The following is a 27,832-nucleotide window of genomic DNA, read 5'->3' as shown; positions in this document are numbered from 1 at the left end:
ACTACCCCTCAATTCCAACACTCTGTCCGCTACTGTTCTTATCCTTGTCTTCTAATTCCAGGTTCTTTCGGTGTATACAAACCAGCGATATTGTAACACCATGGGAAACCACATCTCCTACCAAACATCCGAGTGTGAGATCCCATTGCCGGGAACGAGTGGCTGTGTCAAAGGCCTGCAAAATGGCACCCAGTCGAGACGCTTCGCCGGAATTCCATACGCGCAACCCCCGGTCGGCGACTTGAGATGGCGAAAATCTCAACCCTACCCTTTGCAACAGCTCACCGCAGGCCAGCCCGGAAATACTTATGATGCGACGCGATTTGGCCCCGTCTGCCCGCAGCCTAATTACTCCAAAGCCGTCAGTTCCCATGGTGGACCTAAACACACCTATCATGAAGATTGTTTACGCCTCAATATCTGGACACCCGTTCCTGACCCCCAAGTGCGCAATCCCAGGTGGCCTGTCGTCATCTGGTTTCATGGGGGTTGGTTCCAGATTGGCGACCCCAGCCAGGAGCCGGGAATGGACCCCACAGAACTTATCTCCACTGCACGGTTGAATGCCATCTTTATCGCAGTGGGCTACCGATTGAATGTTTTCGGATTCCTGGCGGGCGAGGCGCTGCGGGAGGAGTCGGCTGGCCAAGAAGTCGGCAATTATGGTCTTTGGGACCAGCGACTGGCTCTGGAATGGGTATACCAGAATATTGCTGCATTTGGAGGAGACCCAGAGAACATCACAATCTCGGGTCGCAGTGCTGGCGCTTACGCGGTTCAGGCCCAGGTATTGTATGACTTCCGGGGTGAGATGGAGGAAGCTATGCGCAACAAGTTTCGCAGGCTGTACATGCACTCAAACGCGATTCCATCCCAGCCGAAGACTGTGCAGGATTGCGAGCCACAGTTCGATGAGTTGTGTCGACACTTTGACATTTTGGCAGACCTGACAGGAGCAGAGAAGTTGAAGAAGCTGCGGGCCATCAGTGCAACGGACTTGTGTGATGCGATCATGAAACTCAAACACCACACCTTCCGACCGGTCACGGATGGCGTCTTCATCCATCCAGGCGTCTTTGACTATTATCGCAATGGCTCTTTCGCCGCAGAGTTCAAGAGTCGTGGTCTGCGGTTGTTTATTGGAGAAGTCCGCGATGAAAATACACTGTATGCCGTGACGAATGGCCCGGAGGCCAGTCTGGAGTCTTTGAAACTGCAAGTGTCGAACTATTATTCTCCTGCCACAACAGACCGTCTACTACGGCACTATGCCCTACCAGATTCTACAGACAAACAGGAATGGCAATCTGTATTCGGTCAGATTATCGCCGACGGGCAAGTCCGAGCGCCCTACAGGTTTCTGGTGAACAATCTCCTGGAGAACGGGGTGGATCTCAAGGATGTCTGGCGGTATCTCATCGCATACCGCTTGTCATTCATCACTGAAAAGGTAGCGCCAGCATCTTTTGGAGTGAGCCACAGCATGGACAGACCCATATGGAAGTAAGCAAGCCTGCCCTACCTGGCTATTGACAGTACTGACAATAACCAGTTACTCAATCATGCATGGACCCAGTCCTGCAGAGCGCGTCTTGATGGACGCCTGGATCCGAGATCTAGTGGCTTTTGTGAACGACCAGCCTGACTATGACTATGGTACACGGTCGGCAGATGAGTACAAGGTGATGACTCCGGAGGGCAAGATTGAGATTCAAAAGGACGGCCGATGGGATAGTCTGTTGCAGCTGATGGATGTGTTTTCGGGACGTTCGGAGTCTTGATAGGGCATTCCTGGGGTTGAGGAGAACACGTAAACTTTCAGACATTTTAAGCAACAGAATTAAGCAAGCACTATGCGACAGTTCTGGTAACTAGCTAAGATAAATTAGTGTCCACTAATCAGCTCTCGTAGTCATGTGCCGGCGTTCGCCTAAGCCGTCAGCCTCGCCATCCCTCACGCTTTCCCTTCTTCTTGACAACCATCCGGCTTGTATGCAACGGCACAGCTTGAGGACAGGCTCATGCGTGGAAGATGGGTCGAAGCACCTGGAGGGCTCAAAGCTGCCGGACTTGTCTGATGCGCAAGGTCAAGGTGCGATGATTTTTGTCGATCAGCCGAAACAATTGGTGCTGATGCCTTAACTTTGCGGGCACGCTAGTGCGACAAGACCCGGCCAGCTTGTATGCGATGTCAATCCTCAGCCCGCGAATGTGGAGGTTACTCTGACTTGTGAGTTACTACTCAGTATCTAACATGGAAGACAGTTTTGTTGACTGAATTTAGGAGTCGCACTCCTTCAAGGGACACTGCCATTGTTGGAATGAACAATCGAACCTTGATAGTGGCCCAGAACCAGGAGCAGTTGGTCTCGATCTTCATGCGCGACTACTTACCCCCAGTGGCTCCAAACCCGAAGGACCAGTCGCCTATTCACTGGGTAAAACTATTTCCTTCCTTCAGTCAGTCCGTGTTGCCAGTCGTCAGGACAGCCCTCACTGCATTGACACTTGCACATGTGGCCTCCTTGCGGAAGGATCACAACCTGGCACAATACAGCAGACACCATTACTTGCAAGCGATACAGCAAATATGTACACTAACAAATATAGACTATGTCTCTGATCTCGTCCGCTCTGCCATGATCCTTGCACTCTACGAGGTCTGTGCACAACCGTCAGGACAGGAAGATGCATGGAGTGTCCACGTCCAGGCAGCCGGCAAGTTAGCCAGTGAATCCAACTTTGCAACGGGGTTGCTCAACACGCAGGATCTGCGCCGACTCCGTACTATTGAGGTAGGCTCATCTTATTCCTGATTGACGCATTCTGACAAGCCGGGTCCAGTTTCTTCTCATGTGTTCCAATGTCAAGCATGAGCCTTCTTTGTCGTTACTCTCGCATACCGAACCGTCAACCAATAGATTCGACATACTTCTGGTTATGCTGTACAAATTAGGCCAATTACACAGGTACATCCAAAATGAGCTTTATCGCAATAAGACCACATGGAACTCTGCAATACACCTGATGAAAGTGTTGGTCGGGCTCGAGCAAAATCTCTTAGGTTGGTATCACGAGTGGCAGTCAGAATGTCGCCATCCTATGTTTATGATCGTGCCGCCCACAGCGGGGCCCAGGCCTGCACCGTATGGCAAACCGGCAGAGAAAATTTTTATACCCGATGCTGATGATATACCGCCGTTATTATTTTACTGGTTGGGGATGACAATGGTTTATGCTACGATAGCCAAGGTCGTGCGAGGAATGGCCGATCGTCAATATGTACCCGCGACGATGTTAGAGCGACGTCTGGCGAAGGCTACCGGTCTCTGCCATCGCTTCGTTGACCGCATATCTCAGTGCCAGGTCGGATGCGCAGGCAAGGGGCTGGGGACTACTATACTGGCAGCGGCAGTACTTCAAGCAGCGCAGAAACTACATTCTCGAGTGTAACAGAAGCTTCTTTCACTTACGATGCTAAGCAAGACAACTAAGCCACCCCATCCACATTTTACCACCTATCCATCTCACAGCGGGACAACTTGGAACGAACAAGATGGATTCGGTCAGCGTAAGGTGATTATATGATAGGAAGCATTCAGTATTCGAATTTCTGGCCAACAATCTCCTCGCTCAGCTTCCACAGTCTTTCCGCGTTTTTCGGGTCCAGAGCATAGTCGACCGCCTCGTCGTTATTTACTTGGTTATTGACCATGTACGAACCGTTTTTGTCTGCAATCTATCAACATCTACCCGTCAGCATTGGTGGAGCGTGCCTACCAGAAATGCTTGGATCATATGCTGCAACAATCAAGGTAGCAGCTCCCTGGCTGGCTGTTCTCCAGTTCAGCTTGGGGTCATCGTTGATGCTCCCATCCTGATTTTTCCATCCTTATGTTTACGTTAGCATCGCTCACTAGCAGACAATGTCCATCACATCAGAAGCTCTACATACCAGCCTTGACCCATTCTTCTGGCTTCAAATGCCTTCCAATGCCAGTCTCCCGCCGTCCAGGATAGAGACTGAATGACTCCACCCCTTTCTCCCCAGCCTTCTCCGCCAGTGATACCGAAAAGAGCATATTGGCCGTCTTACTTTGGCCGTATGCTTGCCATTTGTCATAGCACTTCCCGTTCTATCCGAGCGTTAGCCAAGGCTTCCTTCATCAGTTCATATATGAGGGGTGATTATTTTTGGGACATCACAAACCTCGAAATTCACATCGTCGAACCTGACAGGTCCACGCTTATGGCCGGCACTACTGACATTCACCACTCGAACCTTTGACTTTCCGCTCATCATTCTCTCCAAGAGCAGGTTAGTGAAGAGAAAGTGGCCGATGTGGTTTGTTCCAAATTGCAGTTCCACTCCATCTGCGGTGATTGTGTACGGTGCCGCCATGATGCCTGCGTTGTTGATGAGATGATCGATGCACTCGGGATAGTTGTTCACCTCTGCAGCTGCCTTGCGAACGCTTTCTTGCGAGCTGAGGTCTAGAATGAGAAGACGAATATTTGCATCTGGTGTCTCGGCTTTGATGGCATTCTCGGTGGCCTGAAGGGTCCTCAGGTTGCGACCAGCCAAGACCAGGAGAGCGGGTGCATGACGGGAGAGTTGAAGAGCTGCCTCGCCGCCTACACTGCCTAGTGTGACGCCAGTAATTAGGACTGAAAGAATTAGATTCTTCCTTCAGTCGGTAAACCGAGGTGGAATAGTTGAACATACCTTTGCTCCTTTTAATGTGGTCCGCCAGGACTTGGCAGACTTCTTCACTGGTGGACTGTGCGGAAAAGGATGACATGTCAGCAGCGATTCTGATGCTTCTTACACGGAGAAGATGAGAATTGCAGTGCCATTGTGACGTTCTTAAGTAGTTGCCCGACAGTCTGCAGCCCGGAATTAGCTATAGTCCCGACGCTATGATACTGTAATCCTTATCATGCTGTAGCGGCGCCACAAGACGCTAACCCACAGCCGCCAATGATAAGGCGTTTATCACCGAGACCCCTTGTTGGCAGCCACGGAGCTAACGGAGAGGATGCCGAAAGTCAAGTCGATACCCATGATACTATTAATGGTACCTTCGGAGAAAATCTTCTCATACGGCCCGAGCGGATTCCTATACCGACTCAGCCTTCTAGTCTACTTAGAGCAATGTCATCAGGATTAACGCTGCTGTGTATTCAATTTCATAACCCGGAGACTGTCATAGTAAATGACCCCAATCCATGGACAACTGATATATATAGTAGACCATTAAACTTGAACATGGACTACTCAACGAACTTACAACAAGCAAAGATTAACAAAAGTCAACTCCACACAATACCTGACAGTCTGTATATACAAAGCAAAATCCCCAAATATCATGCAACCTCAAACATCACCCTAGTCCACCACCGTCGTCCGGGTAGTATCCCAGAACTCATCCGCCAAATGCGCCATAGGCCTCTCACTCATCCTAGCAAAGTAATCAGAGACTCTAGGTCTCCTCTCATCATCAAAAAACCACGGCCAGCGATCCGCATGCGCAACCACCATCCCAAAGAGATACACATCCGCGGCGCAGAACTTCCCAAGGAGATACTCCAACCCTTCCAAATTCTCCTCCACCTGGCCCAGCGTCATCTCAATCCTCTCCTTCAGGGCCCTCCTCCGACCCGGCACCGGCGCATACCCAGTGACTTCTTCACCAGTCTTATTCCCCAAGTAATGGTTATTCCACTCATACAGTGGCTCAATCACATCGCGCCGGAGACAATGAATGCACGAGCGGATCAACGCCCGCTCCTGCTCCGTATTCCCATATAGATAGCGATCCGTGGGCGACACGCTATCGATGTACTCGGTGATGGCTTCGAAGCCGACGACTTTGCGCACGGGTCTACGCGTCGGATTGTCTAGGAAGAGCATGGGAAGTTCGCCGGCATGGTGCTGTTCCCAGATGAAGGAGGGTAGGATCTGGTCTTTGAGTTGGACGTCGATGAAGCCGGCGCGGACGCGGACGCCGCCGCGTTCGTGGATAAAGTAGCGAATTGCCAGGCCGGCGGCGGTGTCACCGTCGAGAATGTAGAGTTTGGGGTAGTTGTTTCGAGGGATGGGTGGAGGAGGAGGTGGTGGTGGGTGTGAGGGTTGGTGTGGGGGCGGGGAGAGGGGACGTGGGGTGATTGATTGGGGTGGGCTGGGCGGGGGAGAGGAGGAGGCGTCACTTTGGCAGTAGTTGATGGTAGGGGACACGCAGAAGGGAACGGATGGGTGGGTGTATAGGGAAGTTGGAATGTAAGGGTAGGGGGTGGAGTAGGGCATGGAGTGGGAACGCGTTCGGGGCATGGTGGCTGTTGATTGGGTAAGGGCTGGGTAGGAGTACAGGGATGTTTCATGTACTTGATTGGAAGGGTTACACAGAGTCGTCTTATATATTGAAAGGGATGAATGGGAGTTGTACACAAGTTGCCCGAAGGAAAGGGAAATGCCTACGGAGTGAGACATGGCATATGCTATAGGGGAGATTTTTGCTTGGTGTTGGTCAGGAGGCTGTTGGCTAGCAGCGTCTAAACCATCATGTGTAAAGGATATGGTGATACATGCTATCGTAGGGAAGTCGTTTCTTTGATATGCTGCTGTGCTCTCCAATAGATCGCATTTCTTTATGGGCATTGTCCGGAGACTGCCTTCATACATAATTACAATATATGATCACGCGTCTCTCTTTGTGTGTACATAGACTGGCATTCTGCAATATGTCTCACTGTTAGAAAGTGTAATATTTGAGCGGATGAATATGGATGAAGACCCGCTGTCGACGGCCATATCCATACCCATGTAACACAGAACACTCTTTACGTACTCACTGAAGAACAAAACAAGTAGTGAGGTTTTATTGTCGCATAACAGGAACGATGATCGTTGGTTGACAGGAGTGTATAAACACGGAAAAGTCCGACTTCAAACTGCTATCAGCAGACAGACATAACTATATAAGCTCTCCCAAATATATCATTATCCTAAGTGGAACACAACACTTATTTCGTATATCGATTTCACTCTCAGTTCATATTCCTCGACGCAACCCTTCTTATCCTTCTTCTTTATACTCTGCTGCATAGGTAAGTTCCCAATCTCACTGACATGTCCCTCAATTTCCTCAGCTAACACATTGACAGCTTCCGTCAACATGCCTGGCGCCCCACCGAGCTTCTCGGCGAAAGTTTGGGCGATGGCTTGGAATCATGGCCTGGCAATCAGGGCCTGTAATGACCTGGACGATGGAGCCGACTGGTATAAGGCCATCCTCGTAGGTCCCGAAGGACAAGAGGTGCAGCTTTTCCAAGCTAGGCTCATCGAGGAACTGAATTCGGATATGGAAAGCTACCTTGACTATTACGAAAGTAAGTATCTATTTCAAAGTGGTCTGACTATGCTAATGTTCGCAGAAAAAGCCGAAGAGAAGGAAAGAGAAGCAAAACAGAGCTTAGGCTCCAAGATCATGGATGTTTTGCGTCGCTGAGCGTGAGGTCAGATATTTGACTTGAATTTAGTCCATCTATCGGAGAAAGAATATCAACAGTAGTCTTGTGTCTATCATACATTGTGATCGCTTATCAAAGTCTATCAACTGTCTATATGCATATCGTACTCTATGTAACTAGAAATCCACACTCTTAAACACCGCAACAATCATTCACCCAGATGATTCATGCATCCCTATTTTGCCTCCTCGGGAAGGACAAAATGCAACACGCCGTTCTTCTTGCCATCTGAAACGTAGATGCACTTGCGGAACGTAGTCATGAGCGAGTACAAGAAGCTGCTCTCCTTCTCCTCGTGGTAGTTAGCCCCCAAGAGCGGCTGGATAGCACGGGTAGCCTCCTCGGCCTTGTAGAAGGGGATACGGCTGAACAGGTGGTGCACGACATGGTAGTCGATGATTTCGTGGAAGAAGTGGCGGCCGATGAAGCCGATGCTCCGGTCAATGGTGGCAAGGGCACCCTTGGTGTAGGTCCACGATTCTGCGGAGTAGTGGGGGACAGCGGGGTGAGTGTGCTGGAGGTAGGTGATTGCGACTGTTTTATGTGTTAGCTTTCCCTCTTTATCGATCTCTGGAGGGAAGGGGGGAGACGTACTCAGCCAGTGATGCACCCACAAATAGGGAACAAAGTACAAAAGGGCTACATTCCATGCGCCAATCTGTGTCGAGGCGTAGTACAGAATCGAACCCATGATAAGCAGACCCAAATCAGTCAAGGCAATGCTGAGATACTGCGACCTAGTAAAAAGGTCGCCGAAGGGGTTGAAGTGGCTGGCCACGCCACGGATCGGACGATTTTCAGGAAGACTCTTGGGACCGGCGGTGACATTCAGGAAGAGGTACAGCTGCCATCCGAAGAGCTGGTGGCCGATGAGTTGCAGGAAGGAGACGATGGGAGTTTCTTCGGTCAGATGCTTGAGCTGCTCGATGCGGACGTTCTTCTTCTTGGCCAGCTCGTCGTCGGTCCAGGGGACAAAGACCGTGTCCTTCTCCATGTGGCCGGTGTAGCGGTGGTGGCGCGCATGGGTGATCTTCCAGGAGAAGTAGGGGACCATCAGGAAGGAGTGGGCAGCCCATCCGACAATGTCGTTGAAGGTCTGGTGCTTGGAGAAGGCACCATGACCGCATTCATGAGCCAGAATCCATATTCCGGTGCCGACACAGCCCTGGAAGAAGCCGTAGACGGCCCAGGCGAGGGCGCGCAGTGGCAGTGAGGGGAGGAGGTGGATGTGGAAGGCGCCGTAGGCGAGGATAGCGCAGTAGAGGATGTCGCGGGCGAGATAGAGGAGGGAGGTGACGACGGAGGAGTCGAAGCATTCTTCAGGAATGGCGTCCTTCAGGGTCTTCAGACTGGGAACATTGTCGTCATTGTGAATGGGCTGCTGCTGCTGCTGCTGTCAAGTAAAAAAAAAAAAAGAGCTGTTAGCCAATTAGGGCTTTCCAAAGGGGTGTGCTGAAGAAAGGGATAGACATACCGCCGCCTGGCTGGCAGGCACTTTACGAAGTTCAGCCATGATTCAAAGAGTCGCACGGAGAGGGAGGAAACAAACAAAGAAGCAGCGTCAGACACTGCGACTCTTGTACGATTGGGGATCTAAATTTTCCTTGTGAAAGACAAAAAGGGTCTTCTCCTGACTTACGCAGCCATTGTCCAATCAGGGGAACGCAGTTCCTGAAGTCTTTTGATTTCGTAAAGATGGACCCATGGTAGCCACGCTATTGGCATTAACCTCTTTCCCATTATCACAAACTACTTTTCTCTGCGACAAGTCCAGCTAATCTGAACTCAAAGGATCAGCGTTAGACAAGGGGGGCTAGCGGCGTGCGGAAAACGGACAAAGTCGAGGCCAGTTTCCACGGATCCGCCCGTTTGCAGTGGGGGGAATTCCCAACAAATACAACCAAACACAGCATTTGCCTGGTGGTGGAACACATTAGCTGAAGAATTTGGAAAAGTCGAGGAAAAGTGATTAATGAGCATTGATTATCAGCCTCTACGATCAAGATAATCATCCTCGCCGTTGCAAGATCCCCGGGCGACTTGAACTCCCTGACACCTGCAAGATGCAGATGCACCGTCAATCCCCACGGGTTGATCCCTTGCCGACTAAAGTCTAGTTTCGTTTCTTCGGCCGATGGTTCGGCGCTTAGTCTGTTCTGGAACAAATTTAAACTTCAACGCTTTCCACCTTCTCAACGTTTTCGCCTCGCGACTCTTAGCGGCGCAGTTTTTTCTCCCTTCGCTTGCGACGACTTGCTTAGGGCTTTCTCAGACACGGGATGGTGAAACTCGAACAATTGGTCCACCACAATTAGCAACGCTGTTTAGCAGGCGTTTTAACCTGGATGATGATTTATCCAATAGCATTCTTATAGACAGGTCGGGCGGCTTAACTGCCGGATCACGCTGTCAAAGACAGAAATCGGTGGAGCCATGCTTCATCGCCCTCCTGTTCGATGTCGCCAAGATCAGCATTGCCGCTCAGGATTTCGCACAATCGCTGCTTCGTCAGAGACATTGTAAAACTCGTCTCGCCTTGAATAGCCCCCCGATCGGAGGATTTTCTGCTGGTTAAGACACCGTTGCTAACCATCAGTCTCCACCACTGCTTCTCATCTGTCACATGCACATCGAGGGTAAATGCCTCGCTCGCCGCGGCTGGCCCATTCAGCCGGACAGACAACAAAGTTAACCACTGCTCCACCGACTGGCGCGGGTTCAATTGGCGACTCTGGGTCCTCGACAGTAGTTTATTTGCATTTGGCTGCTGGTGCTCCCCGCGCAAATCGCGCGCCGCGGAGAGGTAGAAATTCCGCCAGGTCGCGTTCTCCGCTCCGAACCCTAACTGTTCGAACACCGATGCCAGCGTGCGTCGGGCCTGTTCATGCTTGGCATCAAATGTAACTGCATGTCCCAGCAATGTCGCGGCAAAACGGAGATCCCCGTCTTGCGCGAACCCTTCTGCCTTTCGGAGCACTTCATCAATCCCGCCCATACAGGCAATGTACCTCTTTGCGTTCTCAGCGGGTGGATATTCCCATAGATGTGCTGGGTTCCCATCGAACCATCCCATGTAGCGCTGGTAGATTCCCTTGACATTGTGACTGACTGATCCGTAGAAGCCCTGAGCATGCCAAGCAGTCTGCAGCGCCGGCGGGAGGGTCAGGGTCTCGGCGATCTCAATTCCAGTGAGACCCTGATTCATCATCCGCACGGTCTGGTCATGTAGATAGGCATACAGATCTCGTTGTTCGGACAGCAACTGCTCGATCTGTGTGGTGCCCCAGGTTGGCCAGTTATGGCCCGCAAATAACACCTTCGACTGCTGGCCGAACAGGACCAGCGACTCATCCAAATACCGCGCCCAGGCTTTCGCATCGCGCACCAGAGCCCCGCGCAGCGTGATGATATTATGCAAGCTGTGTGTTGCACACTCGGCAATGTACAGCGCGCCGTGATCGGGAAGGAAAAAGTTCATCTCCGCGGGCGCCTCCGTCTCGGGCACGAGTTGGAATTGTATCCGTACGCCATCTATTATACGTTCTTCGCCAGTCGAAGTGACGATCGTGTTTGGAGGCACAAACGAGTTTGTTCCCAACGACACGGTCATGCCAATGCCGCAGCCAATTTGCCCGTCGGCAGCCTTGGGTAGCTGAGCTCCGTACATGTATTGGGCGCGACGACGCATGGCCGGACCGACGTACATGTTCTCACTTAGAGCTTCTTCTACAAATCCCTCCGGTGCGACGATCGGGATGGGACTCGCACTTAGTGCGTCAGCGGCAGGGAGCACGCCCTGCGCTCCGCCAAAGTGATCTATATGGGAATGAGAGTAGATCACCCCAGTGACAGGTCTATCGCCACGGTGTTTCCTATACAGGGCTAGAGCAGCAGCAGCGCATTCCACGGAAGTTAGAGGATCGATGACGATAACTCCCTCGGTGCCTTCGACCACGGTCATGTTGGCGAGGTCTAGGCCGCGGATTTGATAGATCCCAGGGGTGACTTCGAACAGTCCCTGCATGGATGCTAATTGACCCTGCCTCCAAAGCTTTGGGTTTGCGGTAGCCGGGCATTCTGACTCTTGCAGGAAGTGGTAGGCGTCATTGTTGTAGACGGGTCGACCATCGGCTGCTCGGATGATGCCGGGTTCGAGGGAGCCGATCAAGCCTCGAGAGGCGTTGTCGAAATCAGTGCGATCGGAGAAGCTCGGTTGTAGCTGTGCGGTTGTCATGATTAGTATGTGACATGTGAACGGGGAGTACAGTAGTCGGTAGTAGGTTGGGCATCACTTATAGAGGGTGGCCGTGATGCTGCGGGGTGCTATTGCCGATTGCGCGATCGGCAATCGGCGTTAAAGATCAGCAGTGCGTCAAAATTGCATCGTAGAGTCAGTTTACGATCTTAGCATAAGGATGAGGGCGGAGCCAGAGAGTCAAGGGTATGCATTATTATTAATTGGTCGGCAGTTGTCCCCACCGCAAGACATCTTTGTGATACAGATTTGTGCTCTCATAACAAATTATGCCTCAAAGCGAGTAGTAGCAGTATCACAACCCCACAAAGTACCTCCTTACAACACAGCTACCAGCAACGCCATTGCAGCACCACCAGCCATCATGGCCACTTCTCCCGTCGCTATCGGTGCTGCTCCAGTGCTGTGTACCGACGAACTGGTCGAGGCACTGGATGCCCGACTCTGAGTAGTCATAAGGCTCATGCTGCCTTGAATACTCCCAACACTAGACCCTACACTTGAAGTGTCACTGACCGATCCGGTTGTTGTTGGACTCACCGTGTATGTAGAGGCAGCTAGACTGGAGCTACTCCATGGCATGGTGATCTCGGTTTGGGATGGTTCAGGTGTGGTATCTGTGGATACTGTGTCGTGTTCCTCCCCAAAGGTTTGTGTCATCATATGGGGACTAGTAGTTACGGGCCTCCAGCAGTTAGATACAGAGGGCAAGTACAGAGAACAAATACAGAGGCAGGCACTTACGAATATATAAGCTCGTCTCCGTCAACAATTATCAAGCCATCTGGGATACCAGTGGTCTGTGGTCCATCATCAACAACAGTTATTCTCTCGCCCGCATCGCACGTCGGCATTTGAGTGCTGTCGTCACAATCAATCCTGTAGGATATTTCGACCGCATCCTACGCATATCAGTTAGCTGTGTCTTTAAACATTGTTCCTTGGATGCTTATAGACCCTACATCTTCCGTCATGGAGACGATCTTGTCATCATTGTCTAATAGCTGAGATCCGATGTCCGTGGCCATTGCCCACTCTCGGGCGCACACCATTGTAGCCAAATATGTAATGAGGGAGTTGCAAGTCTCTTGGCCGATCTCGACGACGTGGTAAGTCCTAGACGCTGGATCGGGACGTTTTTCAAATGATAAGAAGGAGTGATAAAGGAGTGCGGGCATTGTAGGGGGGGGGGGGGGAGGAGGAGAAAATGAGGAAGAAAGGCGACATGAAGACACCCTCATGAAAATTAATTCGCAATTTCGGATACAAACACTCACGTGGTTCCATATTTGTGGAACTTTTCAGTGACAATCGAATAGGTGACACTGACATGACACTGTGAAACGCCCGGTGGTTCTACATGAATGAGCTCCGAGCCATGTCGGTCAACTTATTACTGCCACCGGTGGGCAACAATCAACAGAAAGCATACATATTGGAAACTGCGTGCAGTAAGACTAACTGAATATGCATTAGGTGATCTAGGTCTATCTGTCATATTAGGCCGTAAATTTTATGCTACCGAAATTCATTAACCGTAACCAAAACTTCCATGCACCCTTGGCGCAACCCCAACGGTTGCTGTGAAACATTTGTGCAAGGCAGACTGTCGTCAGTATGAATGGTAAAATTAAATATCCTGTTCGAGAAAGAAAAGAAGAAGAAGAAAATGAGTACTGTCGTAGGTAAAGAACGCTCCTTGTCAGTCATGTCGAGGAACGTAGTCATTAGACGTGGGCTGTCTTGCGTGAAGTCTTGGAATCTGAAAACACAACAAGCTTTTTCGGATATATGAGGGATAAACATTCCACCATTGATGGACGGAGAACAAGAGACTGAAACCTTCGTGGGTGACACGAAGAATTCAAACGGCTTCCGGAGTCACAGGGCGTGTGGCGTGATTATCTTCTGTGGCACTTTCATCTTTCAGCAGCTGCTGGCAGAATGTGCTTCTCTTGCGAATCCACTCTCCAGCATAGAGGAAGGCCACCGGAATGGGAATGCAAGCCAGGCTTGCAAAGCCCAGGACCGATGTTCCCCATCCGACTCCAAGGGCCGAATACATTGGATCAGCTGCCAGGGGGAAGACGGCACCCAGAATACTCCGCGTGATTACAGATGCTGCTAGGGCGCTGGCGGAATAGATCTTGTACGCATCTGTGACGTAGGTCAACAGCGAAATGAAGATTATCTGGTATCCGAAGCCAAAAAATAGGCCCGAGAGCACCGGCACCAACCAGTAGATCTGCGGATTGGCGGTCCATCCTAGCCAAAAGAGGCTAATGGTAAGACAAGGTCCGCCAATGCAGGCTACCGGGAGTCGCTGTAGCTCCGGAATGGTCGTCCATCTTTTCCCTTGTGCTTTGGCTCGCTCATAGATGACATCGTAGTAAAGTGAGACAAAGCCAGAAGATGCCGCGCCAATTCCAACTAGCAGGTTTAGTAGGTGGTAGCAATGATTCATTTTCGAGAAGGCACTTACTGGGTAAATAGCACAGCGATGTTTGCTTCACATCAAACCCATAGGTCCCTGAGTTGCTCAGGTCAGCAAACTGCCACACGCCAAGCAAACGTTCGTCGATCCAATCACTTAACGGAGAGAAGATGAATGGGTGAAGTACCTTCAAAGATGATAGGGTATGCTTGGAAGCAAAAGAAAATAAGCCCGTAAGCAAAAGCTAGATATATTCCGCTGAACAGAATAATTGGCTCAGTGAACATCATGGTGATGGGTCTCGTCAAGGTCTCTTTCAAGCTGCATTGAATTGCGGTGCTCTGGAGCTCCCGCTGGGAGACATAACTATGGGTGGATGACTGCTTGTTTAGTATTGCGACACGCTTTTTCACAATAACCCGACTGAATGTCTCTGGCTTGGATGTTAGCTTTCTTGCGAGCATCAGCAGAGTAGATGTCAGCGCTGTATGCCTCACGCACCTGGCAGGAAAAGCGAACTAAGCCAGCTACAGCCGACAAGGATGAGGTCGATGCGGAATGTCCATCGCCAGCCGTACTGCGCGCTGCACCCAGAAATAATGGGACCAACAATCGGACCAAAACTCGCCGCCTAAGTGATAGTTAGAGGTCTTTCCCACATATTCACTATTGAGGACAGCCTACCGCCATATAAAATGCCATGACTCGGCCCCGAGCACGTGGAGTCTCAAACATATCAGCGTAGACTCCACCTACTACGGTTTGAGGAGCGGCCCCCATGGCTCCGCATATAAACCGAAACACCAATATTGCTGGCCAGTTTGGGGCAAAGGTACACGCTATCGTGCCCAAAAGAAACACGGTGAAGCTACCAAGTAGAACAGGTCTCCTCCCAATTGTCTCGCTCAGTGGACTGAAAAACAAGGGACCCACGACATATCCAATAAGAAAGACGGCGGTGGGGAGAACCTTCTGCAGGTCACCTGTAACATTGAATTCGCGCATCATCGCTGGAACGACATTGCTGGGTAAAGAGGACGATATTCCGGAGTTGAGCACTAGGAAGAGCGCTGTGAGAACGGTGAACATTTTCTTTCCCTGATTGTCGCAGATGGCTTGCTGTCAGCTTGAGCATCCATAACCCGTAGATTTGATCACTCACATGAGTCCAATTGACTGGATTTCTCGCAGAATCATGATCAAAGTCCACAAGGACTTGATCTTCCGTCAAGCGGGTGAGTCTGTATCCTTCACTGTCTGCCCACATTTTCCCTATCACGATGGTGGATGGGATGGCATCTTTCCTCCGGTCCCAATTCGGATCTTTTCAGGGGATAGGGAAATAGGGTTAGCAATGCAAGGGACAGGCAACGATGAGGTCATACCGGAATGGTCGATCTCTCCGATGGGGGCAGTGAAACAGCGTTCTGTAGCCATGGCTGAGGCTTGCGCGTCGTGTATCACAGCAGATTGAACCCCCTTTCAAATTGAACTTCCCGGCGTCTCCTTCAATCGTTGACGAGACGCGCGGACTTTAAACCCTTATAGAGCCCTCATAGTAGGAAATGAGTCACTGAAATTTCCCAATGATTGACTAGTCTAGTCAGTTATCTGAAGGGCCTTTCGCAGACAAGAGTCCACTACAATCTGGACCGTCAATACATCCTCGTGGCCCAATGAGCGATGTTGGATCTCCATCTTCTGCAACTGCAGCATCGGGGCCGGTCCGGCACCGGGGCCACAGAGCATCCCGGCGACGGCGCCGATCAGGAGCCGGGTTCAAAAACTGGCTTTCAAGGCCACACCATCTGTCATTGAAAGCAGAAGTCTGTCCTTGGCGAGTCTGCCCAAGCTCGGTGGATCAGATCCAGCTTTTCCCATCCAGGATTGATCAGCAAGCGGCATGCTATGCGCCAATTTTCCTGCTGGGTGGATAACGGCAGGTTGGGTTCGGCAACGCAAGCACCGCACATATTCCCCTGGAAGTTCCTTACCGCATTTTCGAGCTATCTTTCTACCTTTAGCGTCAACGAGCATACCTAGTTGATCGCCTCGTGTAGTCCATGGTTCGACCCCGAATGTGTCGAATTCCTGATGGCGTACCCAGCTTACACGTCTATTGAGGGGGACACGTCCGTCATGAATGAAGGATATAGTTCTTCCATTGGTAGCCAACCAGTGCTACACCACTGGACTACTGGGGAATTGACGGCATCATTGGTAAGAAATCAAAGATGTCGTTCTGCTCCTCTTCGAACAAGCCAAATGAATCGGCAATGGGGTTACACATCGACCAATTGGGAGCTTCCATTGGCCCCGGCAGTCTGGCAGGGAGCTGTCTGCCAGGCGCAGTTCTTTCAGCATTGGGTACACCAGCGGCACCACTATCCTTGTCGGCCTGAGGGGTCATTGCGCCTGCCGGGTAGTTCACCTGTTCGGATGCCATCCCGGAAGAAGTTGACACATCCACCGGGACCCCATATGTCCCTCTACCTAATGAGAACTGCCCATTGTCTTGTTCTGAGGGCTTTATCACTTCTGCACAGTAGTCCGCATGTCCTCGTTGGCTAGCGACTAGGGCGCGACCGTAGTTGACGAAGATGGACACGGTACGGTGAATGTCCGGATAGGGCGGCTGCTTGAGAAAATCACAGATCAGCTGGGCCCTTTCAAGGAGGAGATCCTGATCGATCAAGTCTGGACGCCATCGAGCAATCCGGAGAGCGAATGTTGCTGATCATGTTAGCTGAGCTATCGACAAAAAGCGTGCTTCTACATTCAAAGTCTCCTGCTACTTACTGACGAAGGCGAGCGTCAGGGCTGGGTAGGTAGGAGCCCACGTGAGCTGGCAGCGGTAGGCGCTTTCTTGGATGAAGCACTCCAATTGATCCATGATGGTCGTAGCGAGAGCGCGCCACAAATGTGAGACATCCTTGTCGCCTATTGTCTCCGAGTTGGGATCAGCAGCACCGGATTGGAGTTTCTGAATCCGGGCCAAGGAGGCGCATAGGACGAAGATCCGGGCGTAGTTCAACATCAACTTCAGACTACAGCGCTGGAAGGCACCAGCATGAAAGGCGTTGTCTACAATCCATTACTATTGGTCACTAATTGACGGCCTTCTTGCATCTGAGCACTTACTGCCATGGATTTCATCCCATGTGTTCCACCAATTTTGCAGTCTTGTCATGACTGCAGGCAGCTCAACCAATAAAATTTCATCAACGGTCTTGGCGTTCTCGATGGACATGCGCGATTGGCCTGGACTCTGATCAGCAGGTATTCAGTCTTTCGGGGGGGGATAGTAGTACTTCGGAGCTGGTGGATTTCTATAATGGAAATGGTGCGCATATCACAGGGTAAGGATAGCGGATACTCCAGGAACTTGCGCAATTTCATCGTGTCCACTGCATCAATCCGTGACTTGCGGCCTGTTCCGGATGCCACGTCTAGTTCTAGTGTGAAGCTGATTAGCCAAGTCCTGGTCTGCCACACAAGCTTACGGTCTTCCATGGAAGCTGATAAAGAACTGCGTGGTACGTCTTCCTGAGACAGTAAGGCATCTAGAGATTTCTCTAGCCCGGAATCGAGGGCGGTCCGCAAGATGAGTGCGGTTGAAAACCACGTCTTTTCAGAATAGGCAGCCAGCAAGATCATGCCTTGTACGGTTTCAACTTTGGTGGGGCGCTCAAAAAAACTATCCTCGGCCAGTCTCTGCGCTTCGTCTTGAAGAACACGTTGAAGATGGGTATCACTCCGCAAGTCCATCACGGCCCGACTAGCGAGGTAGATGATGACTGAGAAGCAGAAGAGGGAGCGAGAGCGGACCGAATCGAATGTGTCCCGAATGGGATCAAACAGTGCCAGAAAGTTCTTACTGCCACCCATGAAGCTGACAGTCTGTTAGCATTGGTCCAGTAGATGCCCGATTCAGTAAACTACCATACCGGTCATACATCACCCGTGCACGCTCTTCACTGATGATCCCACGGGCGATAATATCGCTCTTAGGATCCGCTTTGCTGGAACTGTCCATGAAGATCTGCGAACCGTCAACAAGATGCAGTCGATGACGACTTCCCAACTACTCACGCTGCTTGATCCCAGTAGATTGACCGACATGGAGTGCATCACGGAAACCGGGGCGATCATGTCATTAGGACTCAACTGTTGGGGCTCCGGTGCATGTCGCTCTGCTGTTCCAGGTGAACTCAAATCAGCTGCGGCAGTAGACTCTGGCAGCGAATCGAGCGAGGCGTTGATTGGCACATCTTGTACTGTAGTCGATGTAGAGTAATCCTGTTCTCTGGGAGAAGGACTCCCGAAGCCGTGTGGTTCGGTCCAGGGAGACCTTGCCTGTTGGCGCCTGTTTCAAGCTATATATTAGTTCGGTTTCATTCTGAAGATGCTTTAAGAGAGGTATATTCCTCTCACCTAATAGGACGAGTAGCCGGGGATGACCGCCGGGCACTCTGTCGCCTTGCGCTCTCGACCGGATCGAGGATGCAATCCCGGCCCACGGCACGACAACGGGCGCAAGGGACCTGATTTCGGGCATCACAGCGCATTTTTTGCTTGCGACACCAGCGACATGCCTTGAAATAGCGCGTTGGGACATTTCCCGATCGGAAGCGTAGTTCCGGGACCGATTCGGACATGGTGGATGGGCCTTGAGGGAGGGTGGATTTGGGGAAGGGGAGCAATGAAATTGCTTTTGCGGGGAAGAGTGAGGGTCAATTTCAGAGTCACTTTCTAGTACTTCGTTACTTGATCGATGAGTGGTCACTAGTTAACAGTTACTAAGTCACTAGCGGCTTCTTAGCCCGCTTGACTCATTCATCCCTGTTGCCTGTCCTCCCCCCCTCGCAGTCATCAACAGGTCATCAACAGGCTACTGGATAAGCACAGAACATCTCGATGAACTACTAGAGCATGGACTAACTAGATAAATACGGGATATTTGCGGGACGTTTCGTCTAATCTTAGATGAGTTGTTGATATTATCCGCCATGCAAAATAAACTTTGCTGCCGCCATTTTCACCGAAACCTTGACTGCATGGAGCAAGAAGGGCATCTCGGTATATGCCCGCAAGGAACGACTTTCACAGGGTCTTAGTGATTGGGTTGCCTCAGCTGGGATCGAAGCAAGCAGGCACAACACTTGATTTCCAAAGCAAATTGTCGGTTTCCCGAAAGCAACATCCACTCACGGCAGTGTCTCCCGAGTCAACCCCCTTAAGCTAATATTTTCGAATAGACATGTTGGTGATGCTGGTGGTGCTTAGAAGTCAAGAGAGAGCGGGCATCGAAATCCACACGATCATCCGAGGCTTACCCTACATTTGAGGTCCCCAATAACGCTAGTGTCCACGGTCTCACTCTCCTCATGTAACTTTTCGACTAAACACTTCCCTCCTCCGAGGACTGGTGGGTACAATCGAGTGCTTCCCGTCTCCGACCCTTGCCAATCCCTAGAAATGGCAAAGCGGGCTCCATAAGACAGGCAGACATGAAATGAAGGTTTGCGTTCGTGGCTATCAGTGGGGCCATCACTGCTGCACTACTTCTACACCAATGCAGTAGTGAGTTTTGATTTGAATCACTGGGTGGACCTTATTCCACCGCACTACGTGGCATCTGAGATACTTTTAACAGTGAGACTTTCTCTGATCGCTGTGGGCATGCAGTCGTCCATCGTGACACCGTTGCAAAAGCATCATCCCTACCATGACCATCTCTGAAACATCAGCTATCCCTCACGGATCATGGGTCCTGGTTACTGGGGCCAATAGCTTGGTCGGATCCAATGTGGCCGATCGGCTGCTTAGTCGCGGGTATCGTGTTAGGGGAACCGTGCGGAATGCGCAGAGGCACCAATGGCTCGGAGATCTTTTCCGTGACAAGTATGGGAAAGACAGCTTTGAGCTGGTCCAAATCCAAGACATACAGCGTCCGGGCGCTTTTGGCGAAGCTATGAAAGGTTCGTACACACTACATCATCCACTACAATACCCCACTAGTTAGGTGCTCAACTGTACAATGCAAAGGTGTCTCGGGAGTGGCACATGTAGTAACCATCTTTGCCGGTTCAAACGATAGTCCGGACGAGGTATTCGAATCCATCAAACAGCTGGATTATAATATCCTTGCCTCCGCGGCGGCTGAGCCCAGTGTCAAGCGCTTTGTCTACACCTCCTCCTGCCAAGCGGCTAATACAATGGGCTTGGATGATCTGGATGGCAAGACAGTGATCACCTCGGAGACTTGGAACGAAACTGCCATTCAGCGAGCCAAAACGGGGTCTCCTGCCGAATGGAGAAGAGGATTTGACGTCTACAGCGCAAGCAAGGCCTTGGGGGAGCAAGGAATCTGGGAATGGGTGAGAGAGCACAAGCCCAGGTTCGTGGCAAATACTGGTAAGCACGTCTCTCCTTCCACTCTCAGAATATGTTCCAATAATCTAAACCATCATGTCCAGTTCTACCCTCGTTGTGCTATGGTGCCTCTCTCGACCCACAAAATCAAGGGTTTCCTTCCACTCTGTCATGGCCAGCAGCCATCATCAAAAATGACTGGGCCTCAGTTTCCGAACACGTGAAGGCCAATCTCCCAAATGGTACGTATGAACCGCATCCGTCGCCCCAACCGTTACGAGCAATGGAAGCTAATTCACGCTGAAGGAGGGTACTGTGTGGACATTCAAGACGCCGCACTTCTGCATGTCGCAGCTTTGATCAATCCCACGGTCCAAAACGAACGCCTGTTCGCGTATGGCTGGCCATTCTTCTGGAACGACTTAGCTACCATCTATCGCGATATATTTCCGAACCGCGAGCTGCCGACAGATCTGCCTGCTCGGGATAAGGACGCGGATCTATTGGATGTTAAGCCTTCGAAGCGGTCGGAAGATCTACTTAAAGAGATGGGCAAGCCGGGATGGAGTAGTCTCAAGGAGATTGTTGTGGCTAATGCATATGGTCTGGTTTGAGGGTTACTTCTTGGCAGGGTTAATCGTCGAACTCTGAAGCTCCAATCTGGTACTCACACTTACATACACATTTAGTGTGTCATTGAGCCTATTTGTACCCATGGGGAAGCAACTATATTGAACAATGGACTTTATTAGATTGCTCAATCAAGAGCACAATTAAGCACAAACGACATTAAACATTAACATATTCCGTAAAACCAAGTCCAGGCACCAGCATGATCTATCGCTTGACAAAATCACTCTCCTGTTCAAGCCAATCCCCAAAGTCCTTCAATCCCGGGTGCTTCTTCCTCAGCTCGCCAACGTTAACCTGGTAACCTTCGTCATGAAACCATCTGTACATATATCCCATATCCTTGATAGCGGCCAACAGCAAGGAACACACGAACTGGAATGTCATGGGTATCCGCTGACCGGTCTTCTGCTGAAATACCTGTGCCATCTGATCGAAGGTCAAATCATCTCCCGCCAGCGAGATCGCCCGACCCTTGTACTCATCCGGGTTAAGAAATGCTTCTGCGCCAAAGTGACCAATGTCGCTGACAGCAACCACCTGAAGAGGATTCCCCTTCAGTGCCATTTTCCAGGACGTCGCAAAGACCTTACCCAGGAAACCAGGGACCATGTTATCCATGAAGGCCACGGGGCGCAGAATAACCCAGTCCATATCGGTTCCCTTAGCTTTGTCCACCAGATGATGCTCGATGTGATGCTTCCTCAGAAAGTGAGGAACATCGGTCGGGTTGTTCCAGGAACGTTCCCCGCCACGATCCACGGAGCTGTAGACGAAGTACTTGACTTTTTGCTGGAGGGCCTCATCGATCAGTTTCTTTCCTTGTGCTTCCTCATCGACGTTGCTGCCGATGGCCACCTAGCAGGTACTGTTAGTATCTCATTGCTGGGATGAAGATTGAATGAGCGGAGAAAACCTACCTGAACACTAAAGACACCCCAAATCGGAGACGATGTCTGGGCGCGTGCATTGCGAAAGATTTCTGCTGGGTTGTCCAAGTTTCCTTCTACTAGTTTGATATTGGAAGACAGCTGTTTCAACCGTTGAGCCGAAGCGGAAGAAGAGTCTCGCGTGACGGCTAAGATCTCCAAGGGAGATTTTCGGGAGATGAGGTTTCGGATGAGAGAGCCTCCCTGTTTGCCGGTGGCGCCTGTTATCAGAACCGCGGTCATGATGGTGGATGTGTGGAGTAGTCGATGCGTGTAACTCTAGTGAAAATAGTACTAAGTATTGTCAAGACGATGTTGGATGATGGTGATGATGAACTGATGTTGAACTTGGTACTGCTCTTATCATGATATATATACTGAGGTAGGACAACATGATGTGACTCGATATGTCTTCCACAACCATCTTCACATAATCATCAACATCATCTAAGACGATTAAGTCAGCCTCTCGGGTTTCGGTCTCATCAATCTCAAAGATTGACAGATCAGTTCTGTGATCAATTGGTTGTCTCAAGAAGAGTTCCTCGATCGGAGTGGCTCCCAGTCCCGAGATGACTAAAGCGCCACCCGATCGGCCTTGAGATCAAGCCCGATGCTTATTCCTTTTGCTCTTCATGCACCCATGGCATCTGATGAAGTCACCAACTTTCCCCATGCCTCTTATCAGAAAAGCTCAGGGTAGAATAGCCGAGGAATGTCTATTTCATTAACTACCTAATCTTCAGCTTCACTCTGCTCAGAGTACAGACCACCCGAGTATGCTCCTGTGCTGCCCGTCCACCCACCCCACGGAGACCGAAGTGGGCTAACAACTCGCATAGAACATGGAGAGGATGATGAGTTCCTAGGTAATGACTTGATAATGGGGCATCTACAATCATCTATCAAGCAAGCTACATTGATCAATGATGATCCGGGATTACTACCCCGGTGATAAAGAGACAGCATAAAGATGGGGAACTTGCTTTATGCATAAATCCTCAATCATCCAGTGGGATCCACTTTTGTCTCATGACTCTGGCCTGATATTCGGCAACAGGCAATCCGACCGGAGCTTAACACTAATCAAGAACATCCGGCTTCCGATCAACGAGAGTCCCCATGTTATACATAAATACCCATGGAACCCATTCCCGGATTCCCAGCCTTCGGTATCCCGGCCACTATCTATCCAAACTCTAGCGCATAAACACCACCATTCCAACCATGTCCGGCCTCACAATCCATCACCTCCGCCTCTCTCAATCCGAGAGAATCACCTGGCTCTGCGAGGAGCTCGAGATTCCCTACACTCTGAAATGCTACAACCGCCAACCGCCCACTCTCGTGGCCCCAGATGAGTACCGCAAGCTCCACTGGTCCGGCACTGCCCCCATCATTGAAGACAACGGCGTCGCCTTAGGCGAGTCCATGGCCATCTTCGAATACATCCTGACCAAATACGGCAAGGGCCGTCTAGTTCTATCCCCAGACCACCCCAAGTACGCAGACTACGTCTTCTGGCTGCACCGGGCACAGGGTTCGACCATGCCATCCTTCATGGGGATGCTGTTCAGTCGGATGCGCGGTACCCCATCCGAAGAGGACTTTGCCTACAAGAGGTCTGAATCACAGGTGAAAGCCACCTGTGAGGCGATGGAGCAGCAACTAGCCAAGAACACATACTTGGCTGGAGAGGAGTTCACCGCGGCAGACTGCGTGTCTGTCTTCCACTTGACGACGCTGCGGCTGTTCATTCCCTACAGCCTTGAGGAGTATCCTCATATTGTGCGCTATCTGGAGCGTATCGGACAGCGTCCGGCGTACAAGAGGGCTATGGAGAAGGGTGATCCTGATCTGGTGCCTTTTTTGGCGGCGGCTGCGCCTGCTAAGGCGCTGCTGTGATGTGCAATTAAATAGTGTATATAACTGAAGTGTAAACTAGAATCTGATTTCGTATGTCGAGATACTCGCTATCAGGAATATGTAAAGTACTTACCTTCATGAAAGGGCACAAATTCTCTATAAAGTCTAGCTTGAATACCTTGGTATCAGGAGGACGGCGTGTGCAAGTGCAGTTTCGACTAGTCGCCATCAGATACTGCGATCGACACTGCTTCAGATACTATATCTCTCGTGAGGATATCAGGCATAGACAACAACGGACTCACTTCCTATCCAGTCTATCCAACCTCTCCAACGCCCGCCTCCTCCCCATCCTCCTCAACCAAACCCTAAGATCGAACACCCCCTCACTCAATTCCCCCCCCATCCCCAACAAACACAAATACGTGTCCATTCTCCCTCCCAGGTTCTTTCCCATCCGTATACACAACCTCACAAGACTCAGCACGATACCATCCCGTCTCATAATTCGCTAACTTTACCCCGTCCTCCACAGATGCCACACGATACACAACACCTTTGACTGCCGAGGAAGAAGTAATAGCCGGTATTATGGCCGGGTACTGTCCCCACAGTTTACAGGCGTAGCCTGTTACATACGCAGGTCGTAGATCTATCTCTTGATCTATGTCCAGGGATAGAATGTCTTGTAGCATGGAAGGATCCATCAGCGTGCCGTAGAGAAAGTATGGACCTGTTGGGGCTTTTGTTGTGGGTGGGGGAGGTGGTTGAGGGACTGTCAGGGAGCGGGGCGGGACGGTTCGGAGATTTCGTATGACTGGGGATACTTTCGTACGGGGGTCTGATGGGGGTGGAGGTGGAGGTGGAGGAGCAGTTTTGGTGACTGGAGGGGACATGGTGGTGAGATTATAGACTAAGGGGTGTGTAGACAGAGGTAGAAGAGGGTTGAGGGATTGACGATGGATCGACAACCGGGGAGGCGTGGGTAAGCGCCGACGGCTAAGAATAGACTACCGGTCGATCACGGAATTTCAACGTGCCATGCAATTGCAGATCAATTACATCAACAGAGACGGTCGTTACGCTATGGACATTCGAATGTACCTGGAATGTCTGTGTTAAATGTTCTCTTTTAGCCGAGGTATCAGGTGGGAAGGGATGTTCATGCAGCACATCTGTTACAGTAGACGAGAAATCAAGCTTCAAACATCCCAGTCATGGAGGCTGTTATCGGCTGTTACCGGCCGATAGTTAGTGGTAGCCAGATTTGTGACCTTGATAAACCCGGTTGGCACTCCACTTCTACACCAAGCACTTCTGACCCTTGCGTCCGCGGCAGGGAGGACAGGGTTTTTCAGCATATAACGCAACAACAGCACTGGAAAAAGCCTGTAAGAGGCTGTGGTTTCCAGTTGGACTGGCTCAGGATGCAACTCGGACTCGAACTTGCAATGCAACACCATGCTGTATCAACTATTATATCCCCTAGGGTGCATTTCCAGGTCGCACAAGGCACCCATGGAATGCGGAGTCCCGATCTTGTTCGCCGATAAGAACCTGTCAAACCAGCCCAGTGCCGTCTAGACTCTGGTAAACTCGGCTATAGCACATACCAAACGCACGATGGCCTCCGCGAGGGAGTGCTCCTTACTTCGAATCGTTGCTGGAGGGGTCATGAGATATTTTCCGCCACACTACGGCCCTGCGCGATTTTGCCGCAGACACGGCCCTATTGAGTGGCTTCGGTTGGGTATATAAGACCACTAATGGGGCCCCTCATGGGAGGAATTGAATCCAACCATGGGGCTCGTTGCGGACACCCGACAGGCCATCCGGGACTCCCCCCGGGGGGTCTTCAACTGGTACTTGTTGATGAACATTGCCATTTTCGCACTGTCTGGAATCAGTAGGGGGTTCGATGAAGGTAGAGAGTGAAGATCATATGTCATGCAGGGTGCTGATCTTCGCAGCGAACATCGCATCGCTGGTCGTGCAATCTCGGTTTCGGATCAAATTCGGACTCGGCCAGCAATCCCCCGACGAATATGCCAATACTAAGGGTTGGATTGTGTCAATGTTCACGGCTGGAATGACTCTGGGCTGTCTGCTAGTAAGCTAGCTACTCAGGAAATGAATATATGTCGGGCTGACAGCTACTGTAGTGTTTACCCTTCAATGACCGAATTGGGCGGCGGTGGACGATGCGACTGTCGACCCTAGTATATATCTCTGGAGTATTGGGACAGGGTCTCTGTAATGGGAACCTGTCCGGACTATACGCATCGAGACTGATCGCGGGTCTTGGGGTGGGCGGCTTGACTGTGACCCCTCCGATGTATATCTCCGAGGTACGCAAATGATCCTTGAAAGGGGACTGGAACAGACTGACTGTATTGCAGGTTGCCCCTAAGACCATCCGCGGGCTGCTCGCAGTCCAATTTGCCGCATGTCAGCAATTGGGGGTTGTTTTTGGGTTCTTCATCAACTATGGTATTACCAAGAACTACGATGGAACAGATATGCAGTGGATGTTCCCAACCTTGATCCAACTGGTCCCTGCCGCAGTCTGGGGCCTGGGACTCTTGGTCTGTGAAGAATCTCCGCGGTGGCTGCTGTACGTGGGTAGGCGAACCCAGGCCGTATCGGTACTGGCTAAGCTGCGTCATTTGCCCTCGAGTCACCCAACTGTAGTTGCAGAGATTGCTGTCATGGAATTTCAGATCCTGCAGGAGCGAGAAGCGGCCTCAGGCACATCACAATGGCACCTAATCAAGGAGACGGTTGTCCCGGTGGAGAACCGGCGTCGGTTCTGTCTAGTGATGCTGGCACATCTGTTTTCGCAATGGTCAGGAGGCAACGCCATCACGCAGTACTTGCCCACGATCTTAGGCTATCTGGGGACGACCGGGGATGCCTTGTCCCTGACTACGGCCCTCTATGCCGTGGTCAAGTTTACCGCCTTGCTGATCTTCTCACTCGTAGTGGTGGACTTTGTAGGCCGACGACGGTCTCTTATGGCGGGAATCACCCTTCAGATCGTGACGCTGGCATATCTTGCTTGTTACCTGGGAATTTCACGACAGATGTCGACAACGACCATCCTCCACGCGGCCAGCGCGACGCATGCCTCGAGAGCAGCGATCGCAGCCATCTTTGTGCACGGGGTTGGGTGGGTGATCGGATGGTTCTCGATGCCCTTCCTGATCGGATCGGAGATCTTTCCCATCCGGATCAGATCGCTGGCCTTGTCGATGGGGATGGCGGGGCACTGGCTGTTCGCATTTGGGTGCACGCGGGCGACACCTGACTTACTGGACGTAATGGAGGAATGGGGAGCCTTTGCATTCTTTGCGGGCATCTGCCTTGTCTCACTGGTGTATGTGTTTTTGGCGATGCCGGTAAGTGAAACAACTCCTTGGGTGACGGTGGAGGGTAGTGAGAGACAAACAATGGGGGAACTGACAGCACACAGGACACGACGGGCCGATCGCTCGAGGCACTGGATGGACTGTTCCAACGGCCGTGGTACACGGTTTATCAGGTAGCGTATGCAAAGGAGGAGGACGAGGAAATCGAAGTGCAAGCGATACAGGAACGGGGAAAGTCGGAGTTGGCGATGGTGGAGGAAGCATAAAGAGCAAGTTGGGCCACCATACGATTGATGGTTGGGAGGAGGGGGTTGTTGGTGCAACTGATCCCATCCTATTTTTTCCATGTATCATGAAGCACGTGGGTGGTGTGATTGTGAGAGTACCAGTAAGAGTAAGCTCTGATTAGTAGATTAGACGATGGAGCAACACGAATCATGGGAAA

General features: G+C 51.1%; 14 protein-coding genes across 14 annotated transcripts; 5 read left to right on the top strand and 9 right to left on the bottom strand.

Annotated features, from left to right (window-relative positions):
• Positions 1 to 100: 100 nt before the first annotated feature.
• Positions 101 to 2,816, top strand: BO83DRAFT_320498 (acetylcholinesterase; the record flags this gene model as incomplete). The annotated part of the gene is made up of 5 exons (XM_025527809.1): positions 101 to 1,503; positions 1,553 to 1,767; positions 1,943 to 2,092; positions 2,179 to 2,230; positions 2,285 to 2,816. The coding sequence occupies 5 exons, from the start codon at positions 101 to 103 to the stop codon at positions 2,814 to 2,816; spliced, it is 2,352 nt and encodes a 783-aa protein (XP_025384774.1).
• Positions 2,817 to 3,598: 782 nt separating this feature from the next.
• On the bottom strand, positions 3,599 to 4,672 carry BO83DRAFT_320814 (NAD(P)-binding protein; the record flags this gene model as incomplete). The annotated part of the gene is made up of 4 exons (XM_025527827.1): positions 3,599 to 3,732; positions 3,781 to 3,869; positions 3,952 to 4,136; positions 4,211 to 4,672. Coding segments are annotated over 4 exons (870 nt in total), but the record flags the coding sequence as incomplete, so codon positions are not given.
• A 688-nt stretch (positions 4,673 to 5,360) lies between these two features.
• On the bottom strand, positions 5,361 to 6,331 carry BO83DRAFT_367827 (glutathione S-transferase family protein; the record flags this gene model as incomplete). The annotated part of the gene is made up of 1 exon (XM_025529777.1): positions 5,361 to 6,331. The coding sequence occupies one exon, from the start codon at positions 6,329 to 6,331 to the stop codon at positions 5,390 to 5,392; it is 942 nt and encodes a 313-aa protein (XP_025384772.1). The 3' UTR covers positions 5,361 to 5,389.
• An 844-nt stretch (positions 6,332 to 7,175) lies between these two features.
• On the top strand, positions 7,176 to 7,508 carry BO83DRAFT_430361 (uncharacterized protein; the record flags this gene model as incomplete). The annotated part of the gene is made up of 2 exons (XM_025535518.1): positions 7,176 to 7,389; positions 7,435 to 7,508. The coding sequence occupies 2 exons, from the start codon at positions 7,176 to 7,178 to the stop codon at positions 7,506 to 7,508; spliced, it is 288 nt and encodes a 95-aa protein (XP_025384771.1).
• A 197-nt stretch (positions 7,509 to 7,705) lies between these two features.
• Positions 7,706 to 9,043, bottom strand: BO83DRAFT_320636 (oleate delta-12 desaturase; the record flags this gene model as incomplete). Its single annotated transcript, XM_025527814.1, has 3 exons — positions 7,706 to 8,064; positions 8,125 to 8,917; positions 9,005 to 9,043. 3 exons carry the CDS (start codon positions 9,041 to 9,043, stop codon positions 7,706 to 7,708), a joined length of 1,191 nt encoding a protein of 396 aa, XP_025384770.1.
• Positions 9,044 to 9,543: 500 nt separating this feature from the next.
• BO83DRAFT_440220 (alkyl/aryl-sulfatase) lies at positions 9,544 to 11,764 on the bottom strand (the record flags this gene model as incomplete). The annotated part of the gene is made up of 1 exon (XM_025536237.1): positions 9,544 to 11,764. One exon carries the CDS (start codon positions 11,762 to 11,764, stop codon positions 9,932 to 9,934), a length of 1,833 nt encoding a protein of 610 aa, XP_025384769.1. The 3' UTR covers positions 9,544 to 9,931.
• Positions 11,765 to 12,103: 339 nt separating this feature from the next.
• Positions 12,104 to 12,963, bottom strand: BO83DRAFT_440219 (uncharacterized protein; the record flags this gene model as incomplete). Its single annotated transcript, XM_025536236.1, has 3 exons — positions 12,104 to 12,470; positions 12,530 to 12,687; positions 12,748 to 12,963. The coding sequence occupies 3 exons, from the start codon at positions 12,961 to 12,963 to the stop codon at positions 12,104 to 12,106; spliced, it is 741 nt and encodes a 246-aa protein (XP_025384768.1).
• A 301-nt stretch (positions 12,964 to 13,264) lies between these two features.
• BO83DRAFT_344883 (putative MFS multidrug transporter) lies at positions 13,265 to 15,656 on the bottom strand (the record flags this gene model as incomplete). The annotated part of the gene is made up of 7 exons (XM_025528733.1): positions 13,265 to 14,215; positions 14,268 to 14,315; positions 14,407 to 14,652; positions 14,721 to 14,850; positions 14,904 to 15,317; positions 15,382 to 15,542; positions 15,605 to 15,656. The coding sequence occupies 7 exons, from the start codon at positions 15,654 to 15,656 to the stop codon at positions 13,650 to 13,652; spliced, it is 1,617 nt and encodes a 538-aa protein (XP_025384767.1). The 3' UTR covers positions 13,265 to 13,649.
• Positions 15,657 to 15,962: 306 nt separating this feature from the next.
• Positions 15,963 to 18,894, bottom strand: BO83DRAFT_381352 (C6 transcription factor). The gene is made up of 7 exons (XM_025531969.1): positions 18,654 to 18,894; positions 18,312 to 18,585; positions 18,167 to 18,261; positions 17,531 to 18,111; positions 17,361 to 17,480; positions 17,019 to 17,303; positions 15,963 to 16,952 (listed from the first exon to the last, which is right to left on the bottom strand). The coding sequence occupies exons 1-7, from the start codon at positions 18,875 to 18,877 to the stop codon at positions 16,414 to 16,416; spliced, it is 2,118 nt and encodes a 705-aa protein (XP_025384766.1). The 5' UTR covers positions 18,878 to 18,894; the 3' UTR covers positions 15,963 to 16,413.
• A 702-nt stretch (positions 18,895 to 19,596) lies between these two features.
• On the top strand, positions 19,597 to 21,372 carry BO83DRAFT_118488 (aldehyde reductase). The gene is made up of 4 exons (XM_025525996.1): positions 19,597 to 20,200; positions 20,268 to 20,636; positions 20,699 to 20,836; positions 20,901 to 21,372. The coding sequence occupies exons 1-4, from the start codon at positions 19,948 to 19,950 to the stop codon at positions 21,206 to 21,208; spliced, it is 1,068 nt and encodes a 355-aa protein (XP_025384765.1). The 5' UTR covers positions 19,597 to 19,947; the 3' UTR covers positions 21,209 to 21,372.
• A 9-nt stretch (positions 21,373 to 21,381) lies between these two features.
• Positions 21,382 to 22,657, bottom strand: BO83DRAFT_440215 (nucleoside-diphosphate-sugar epimerase family protein). Its single transcript, XM_025536235.1, has 2 exons — positions 22,145 to 22,657; positions 21,382 to 22,082 (listed from the first exon to the last, which is right to left on the bottom strand). The coding sequence occupies exons 1-2, from the start codon at positions 22,394 to 22,396 to the stop codon at positions 21,432 to 21,434; spliced, it is 903 nt and encodes a 300-aa protein (XP_025384764.1). The 5' UTR covers positions 22,397 to 22,657; the 3' UTR covers positions 21,382 to 21,431.
• Positions 22,658 to 23,165: 508 nt separating this feature from the next.
• BO83DRAFT_118390 (glutathione S-transferase family protein) lies at positions 23,166 to 24,232 on the top strand. Its single transcript, XM_025525995.1, has one exon. It carries the CDS (start codon positions 23,381 to 23,383, stop codon positions 24,056 to 24,058), a length of 678 nt encoding a protein of 225 aa, XP_025384763.1. The 5' UTR covers positions 23,166 to 23,380; the 3' UTR covers positions 24,059 to 24,232.
• Positions 24,233 to 24,320: 88 nt separating this feature from the next.
• BO83DRAFT_401823 (gamma-glutamylcyclotransferase family protein) lies at positions 24,321 to 24,915 on the bottom strand (the record flags this gene model as incomplete). The annotated part of the gene is made up of 2 exons (XM_025533486.1): positions 24,321 to 24,404; positions 24,445 to 24,915. The coding sequence occupies 2 exons, from the start codon at positions 24,913 to 24,915 to the stop codon at positions 24,321 to 24,323; spliced, it is 555 nt and encodes a 184-aa protein (XP_025384762.1).
• A 904-nt stretch (positions 24,916 to 25,819) lies between these two features.
• Positions 25,820 to 27,739, top strand: BO83DRAFT_452902 (sugar transporter; the record flags this gene model as incomplete). Its single annotated transcript, XM_025536877.1, has 5 exons — positions 25,820 to 25,943; positions 25,990 to 26,129; positions 26,182 to 26,367; positions 26,419 to 27,417; positions 27,492 to 27,739. 5 exons carry the CDS (start codon positions 25,820 to 25,822, stop codon positions 27,651 to 27,653), a joined length of 1,611 nt encoding a protein of 536 aa, XP_025384761.1. The 3' UTR covers positions 27,654 to 27,739.
• Positions 27,740 to 27,832: the final 93 nt, after the last annotated feature.

The sequence above is a fragment of the Aspergillus eucalypticola genome, assembly GCF_003184535.1.
Source record: "Aspergillus eucalypticola CBS 122712 chromosome Unknown BO83scaffold_26, whole genome shotgun sequence".
Taxonomy (NCBI): Eukaryota; Fungi; Ascomycota; class Eurotiomycetes; order Eurotiales; family Aspergillaceae; genus Aspergillus; species Aspergillus eucalypticola.
This window is presented reverse-complemented; position numbering and strand designations above follow the sequence as displayed.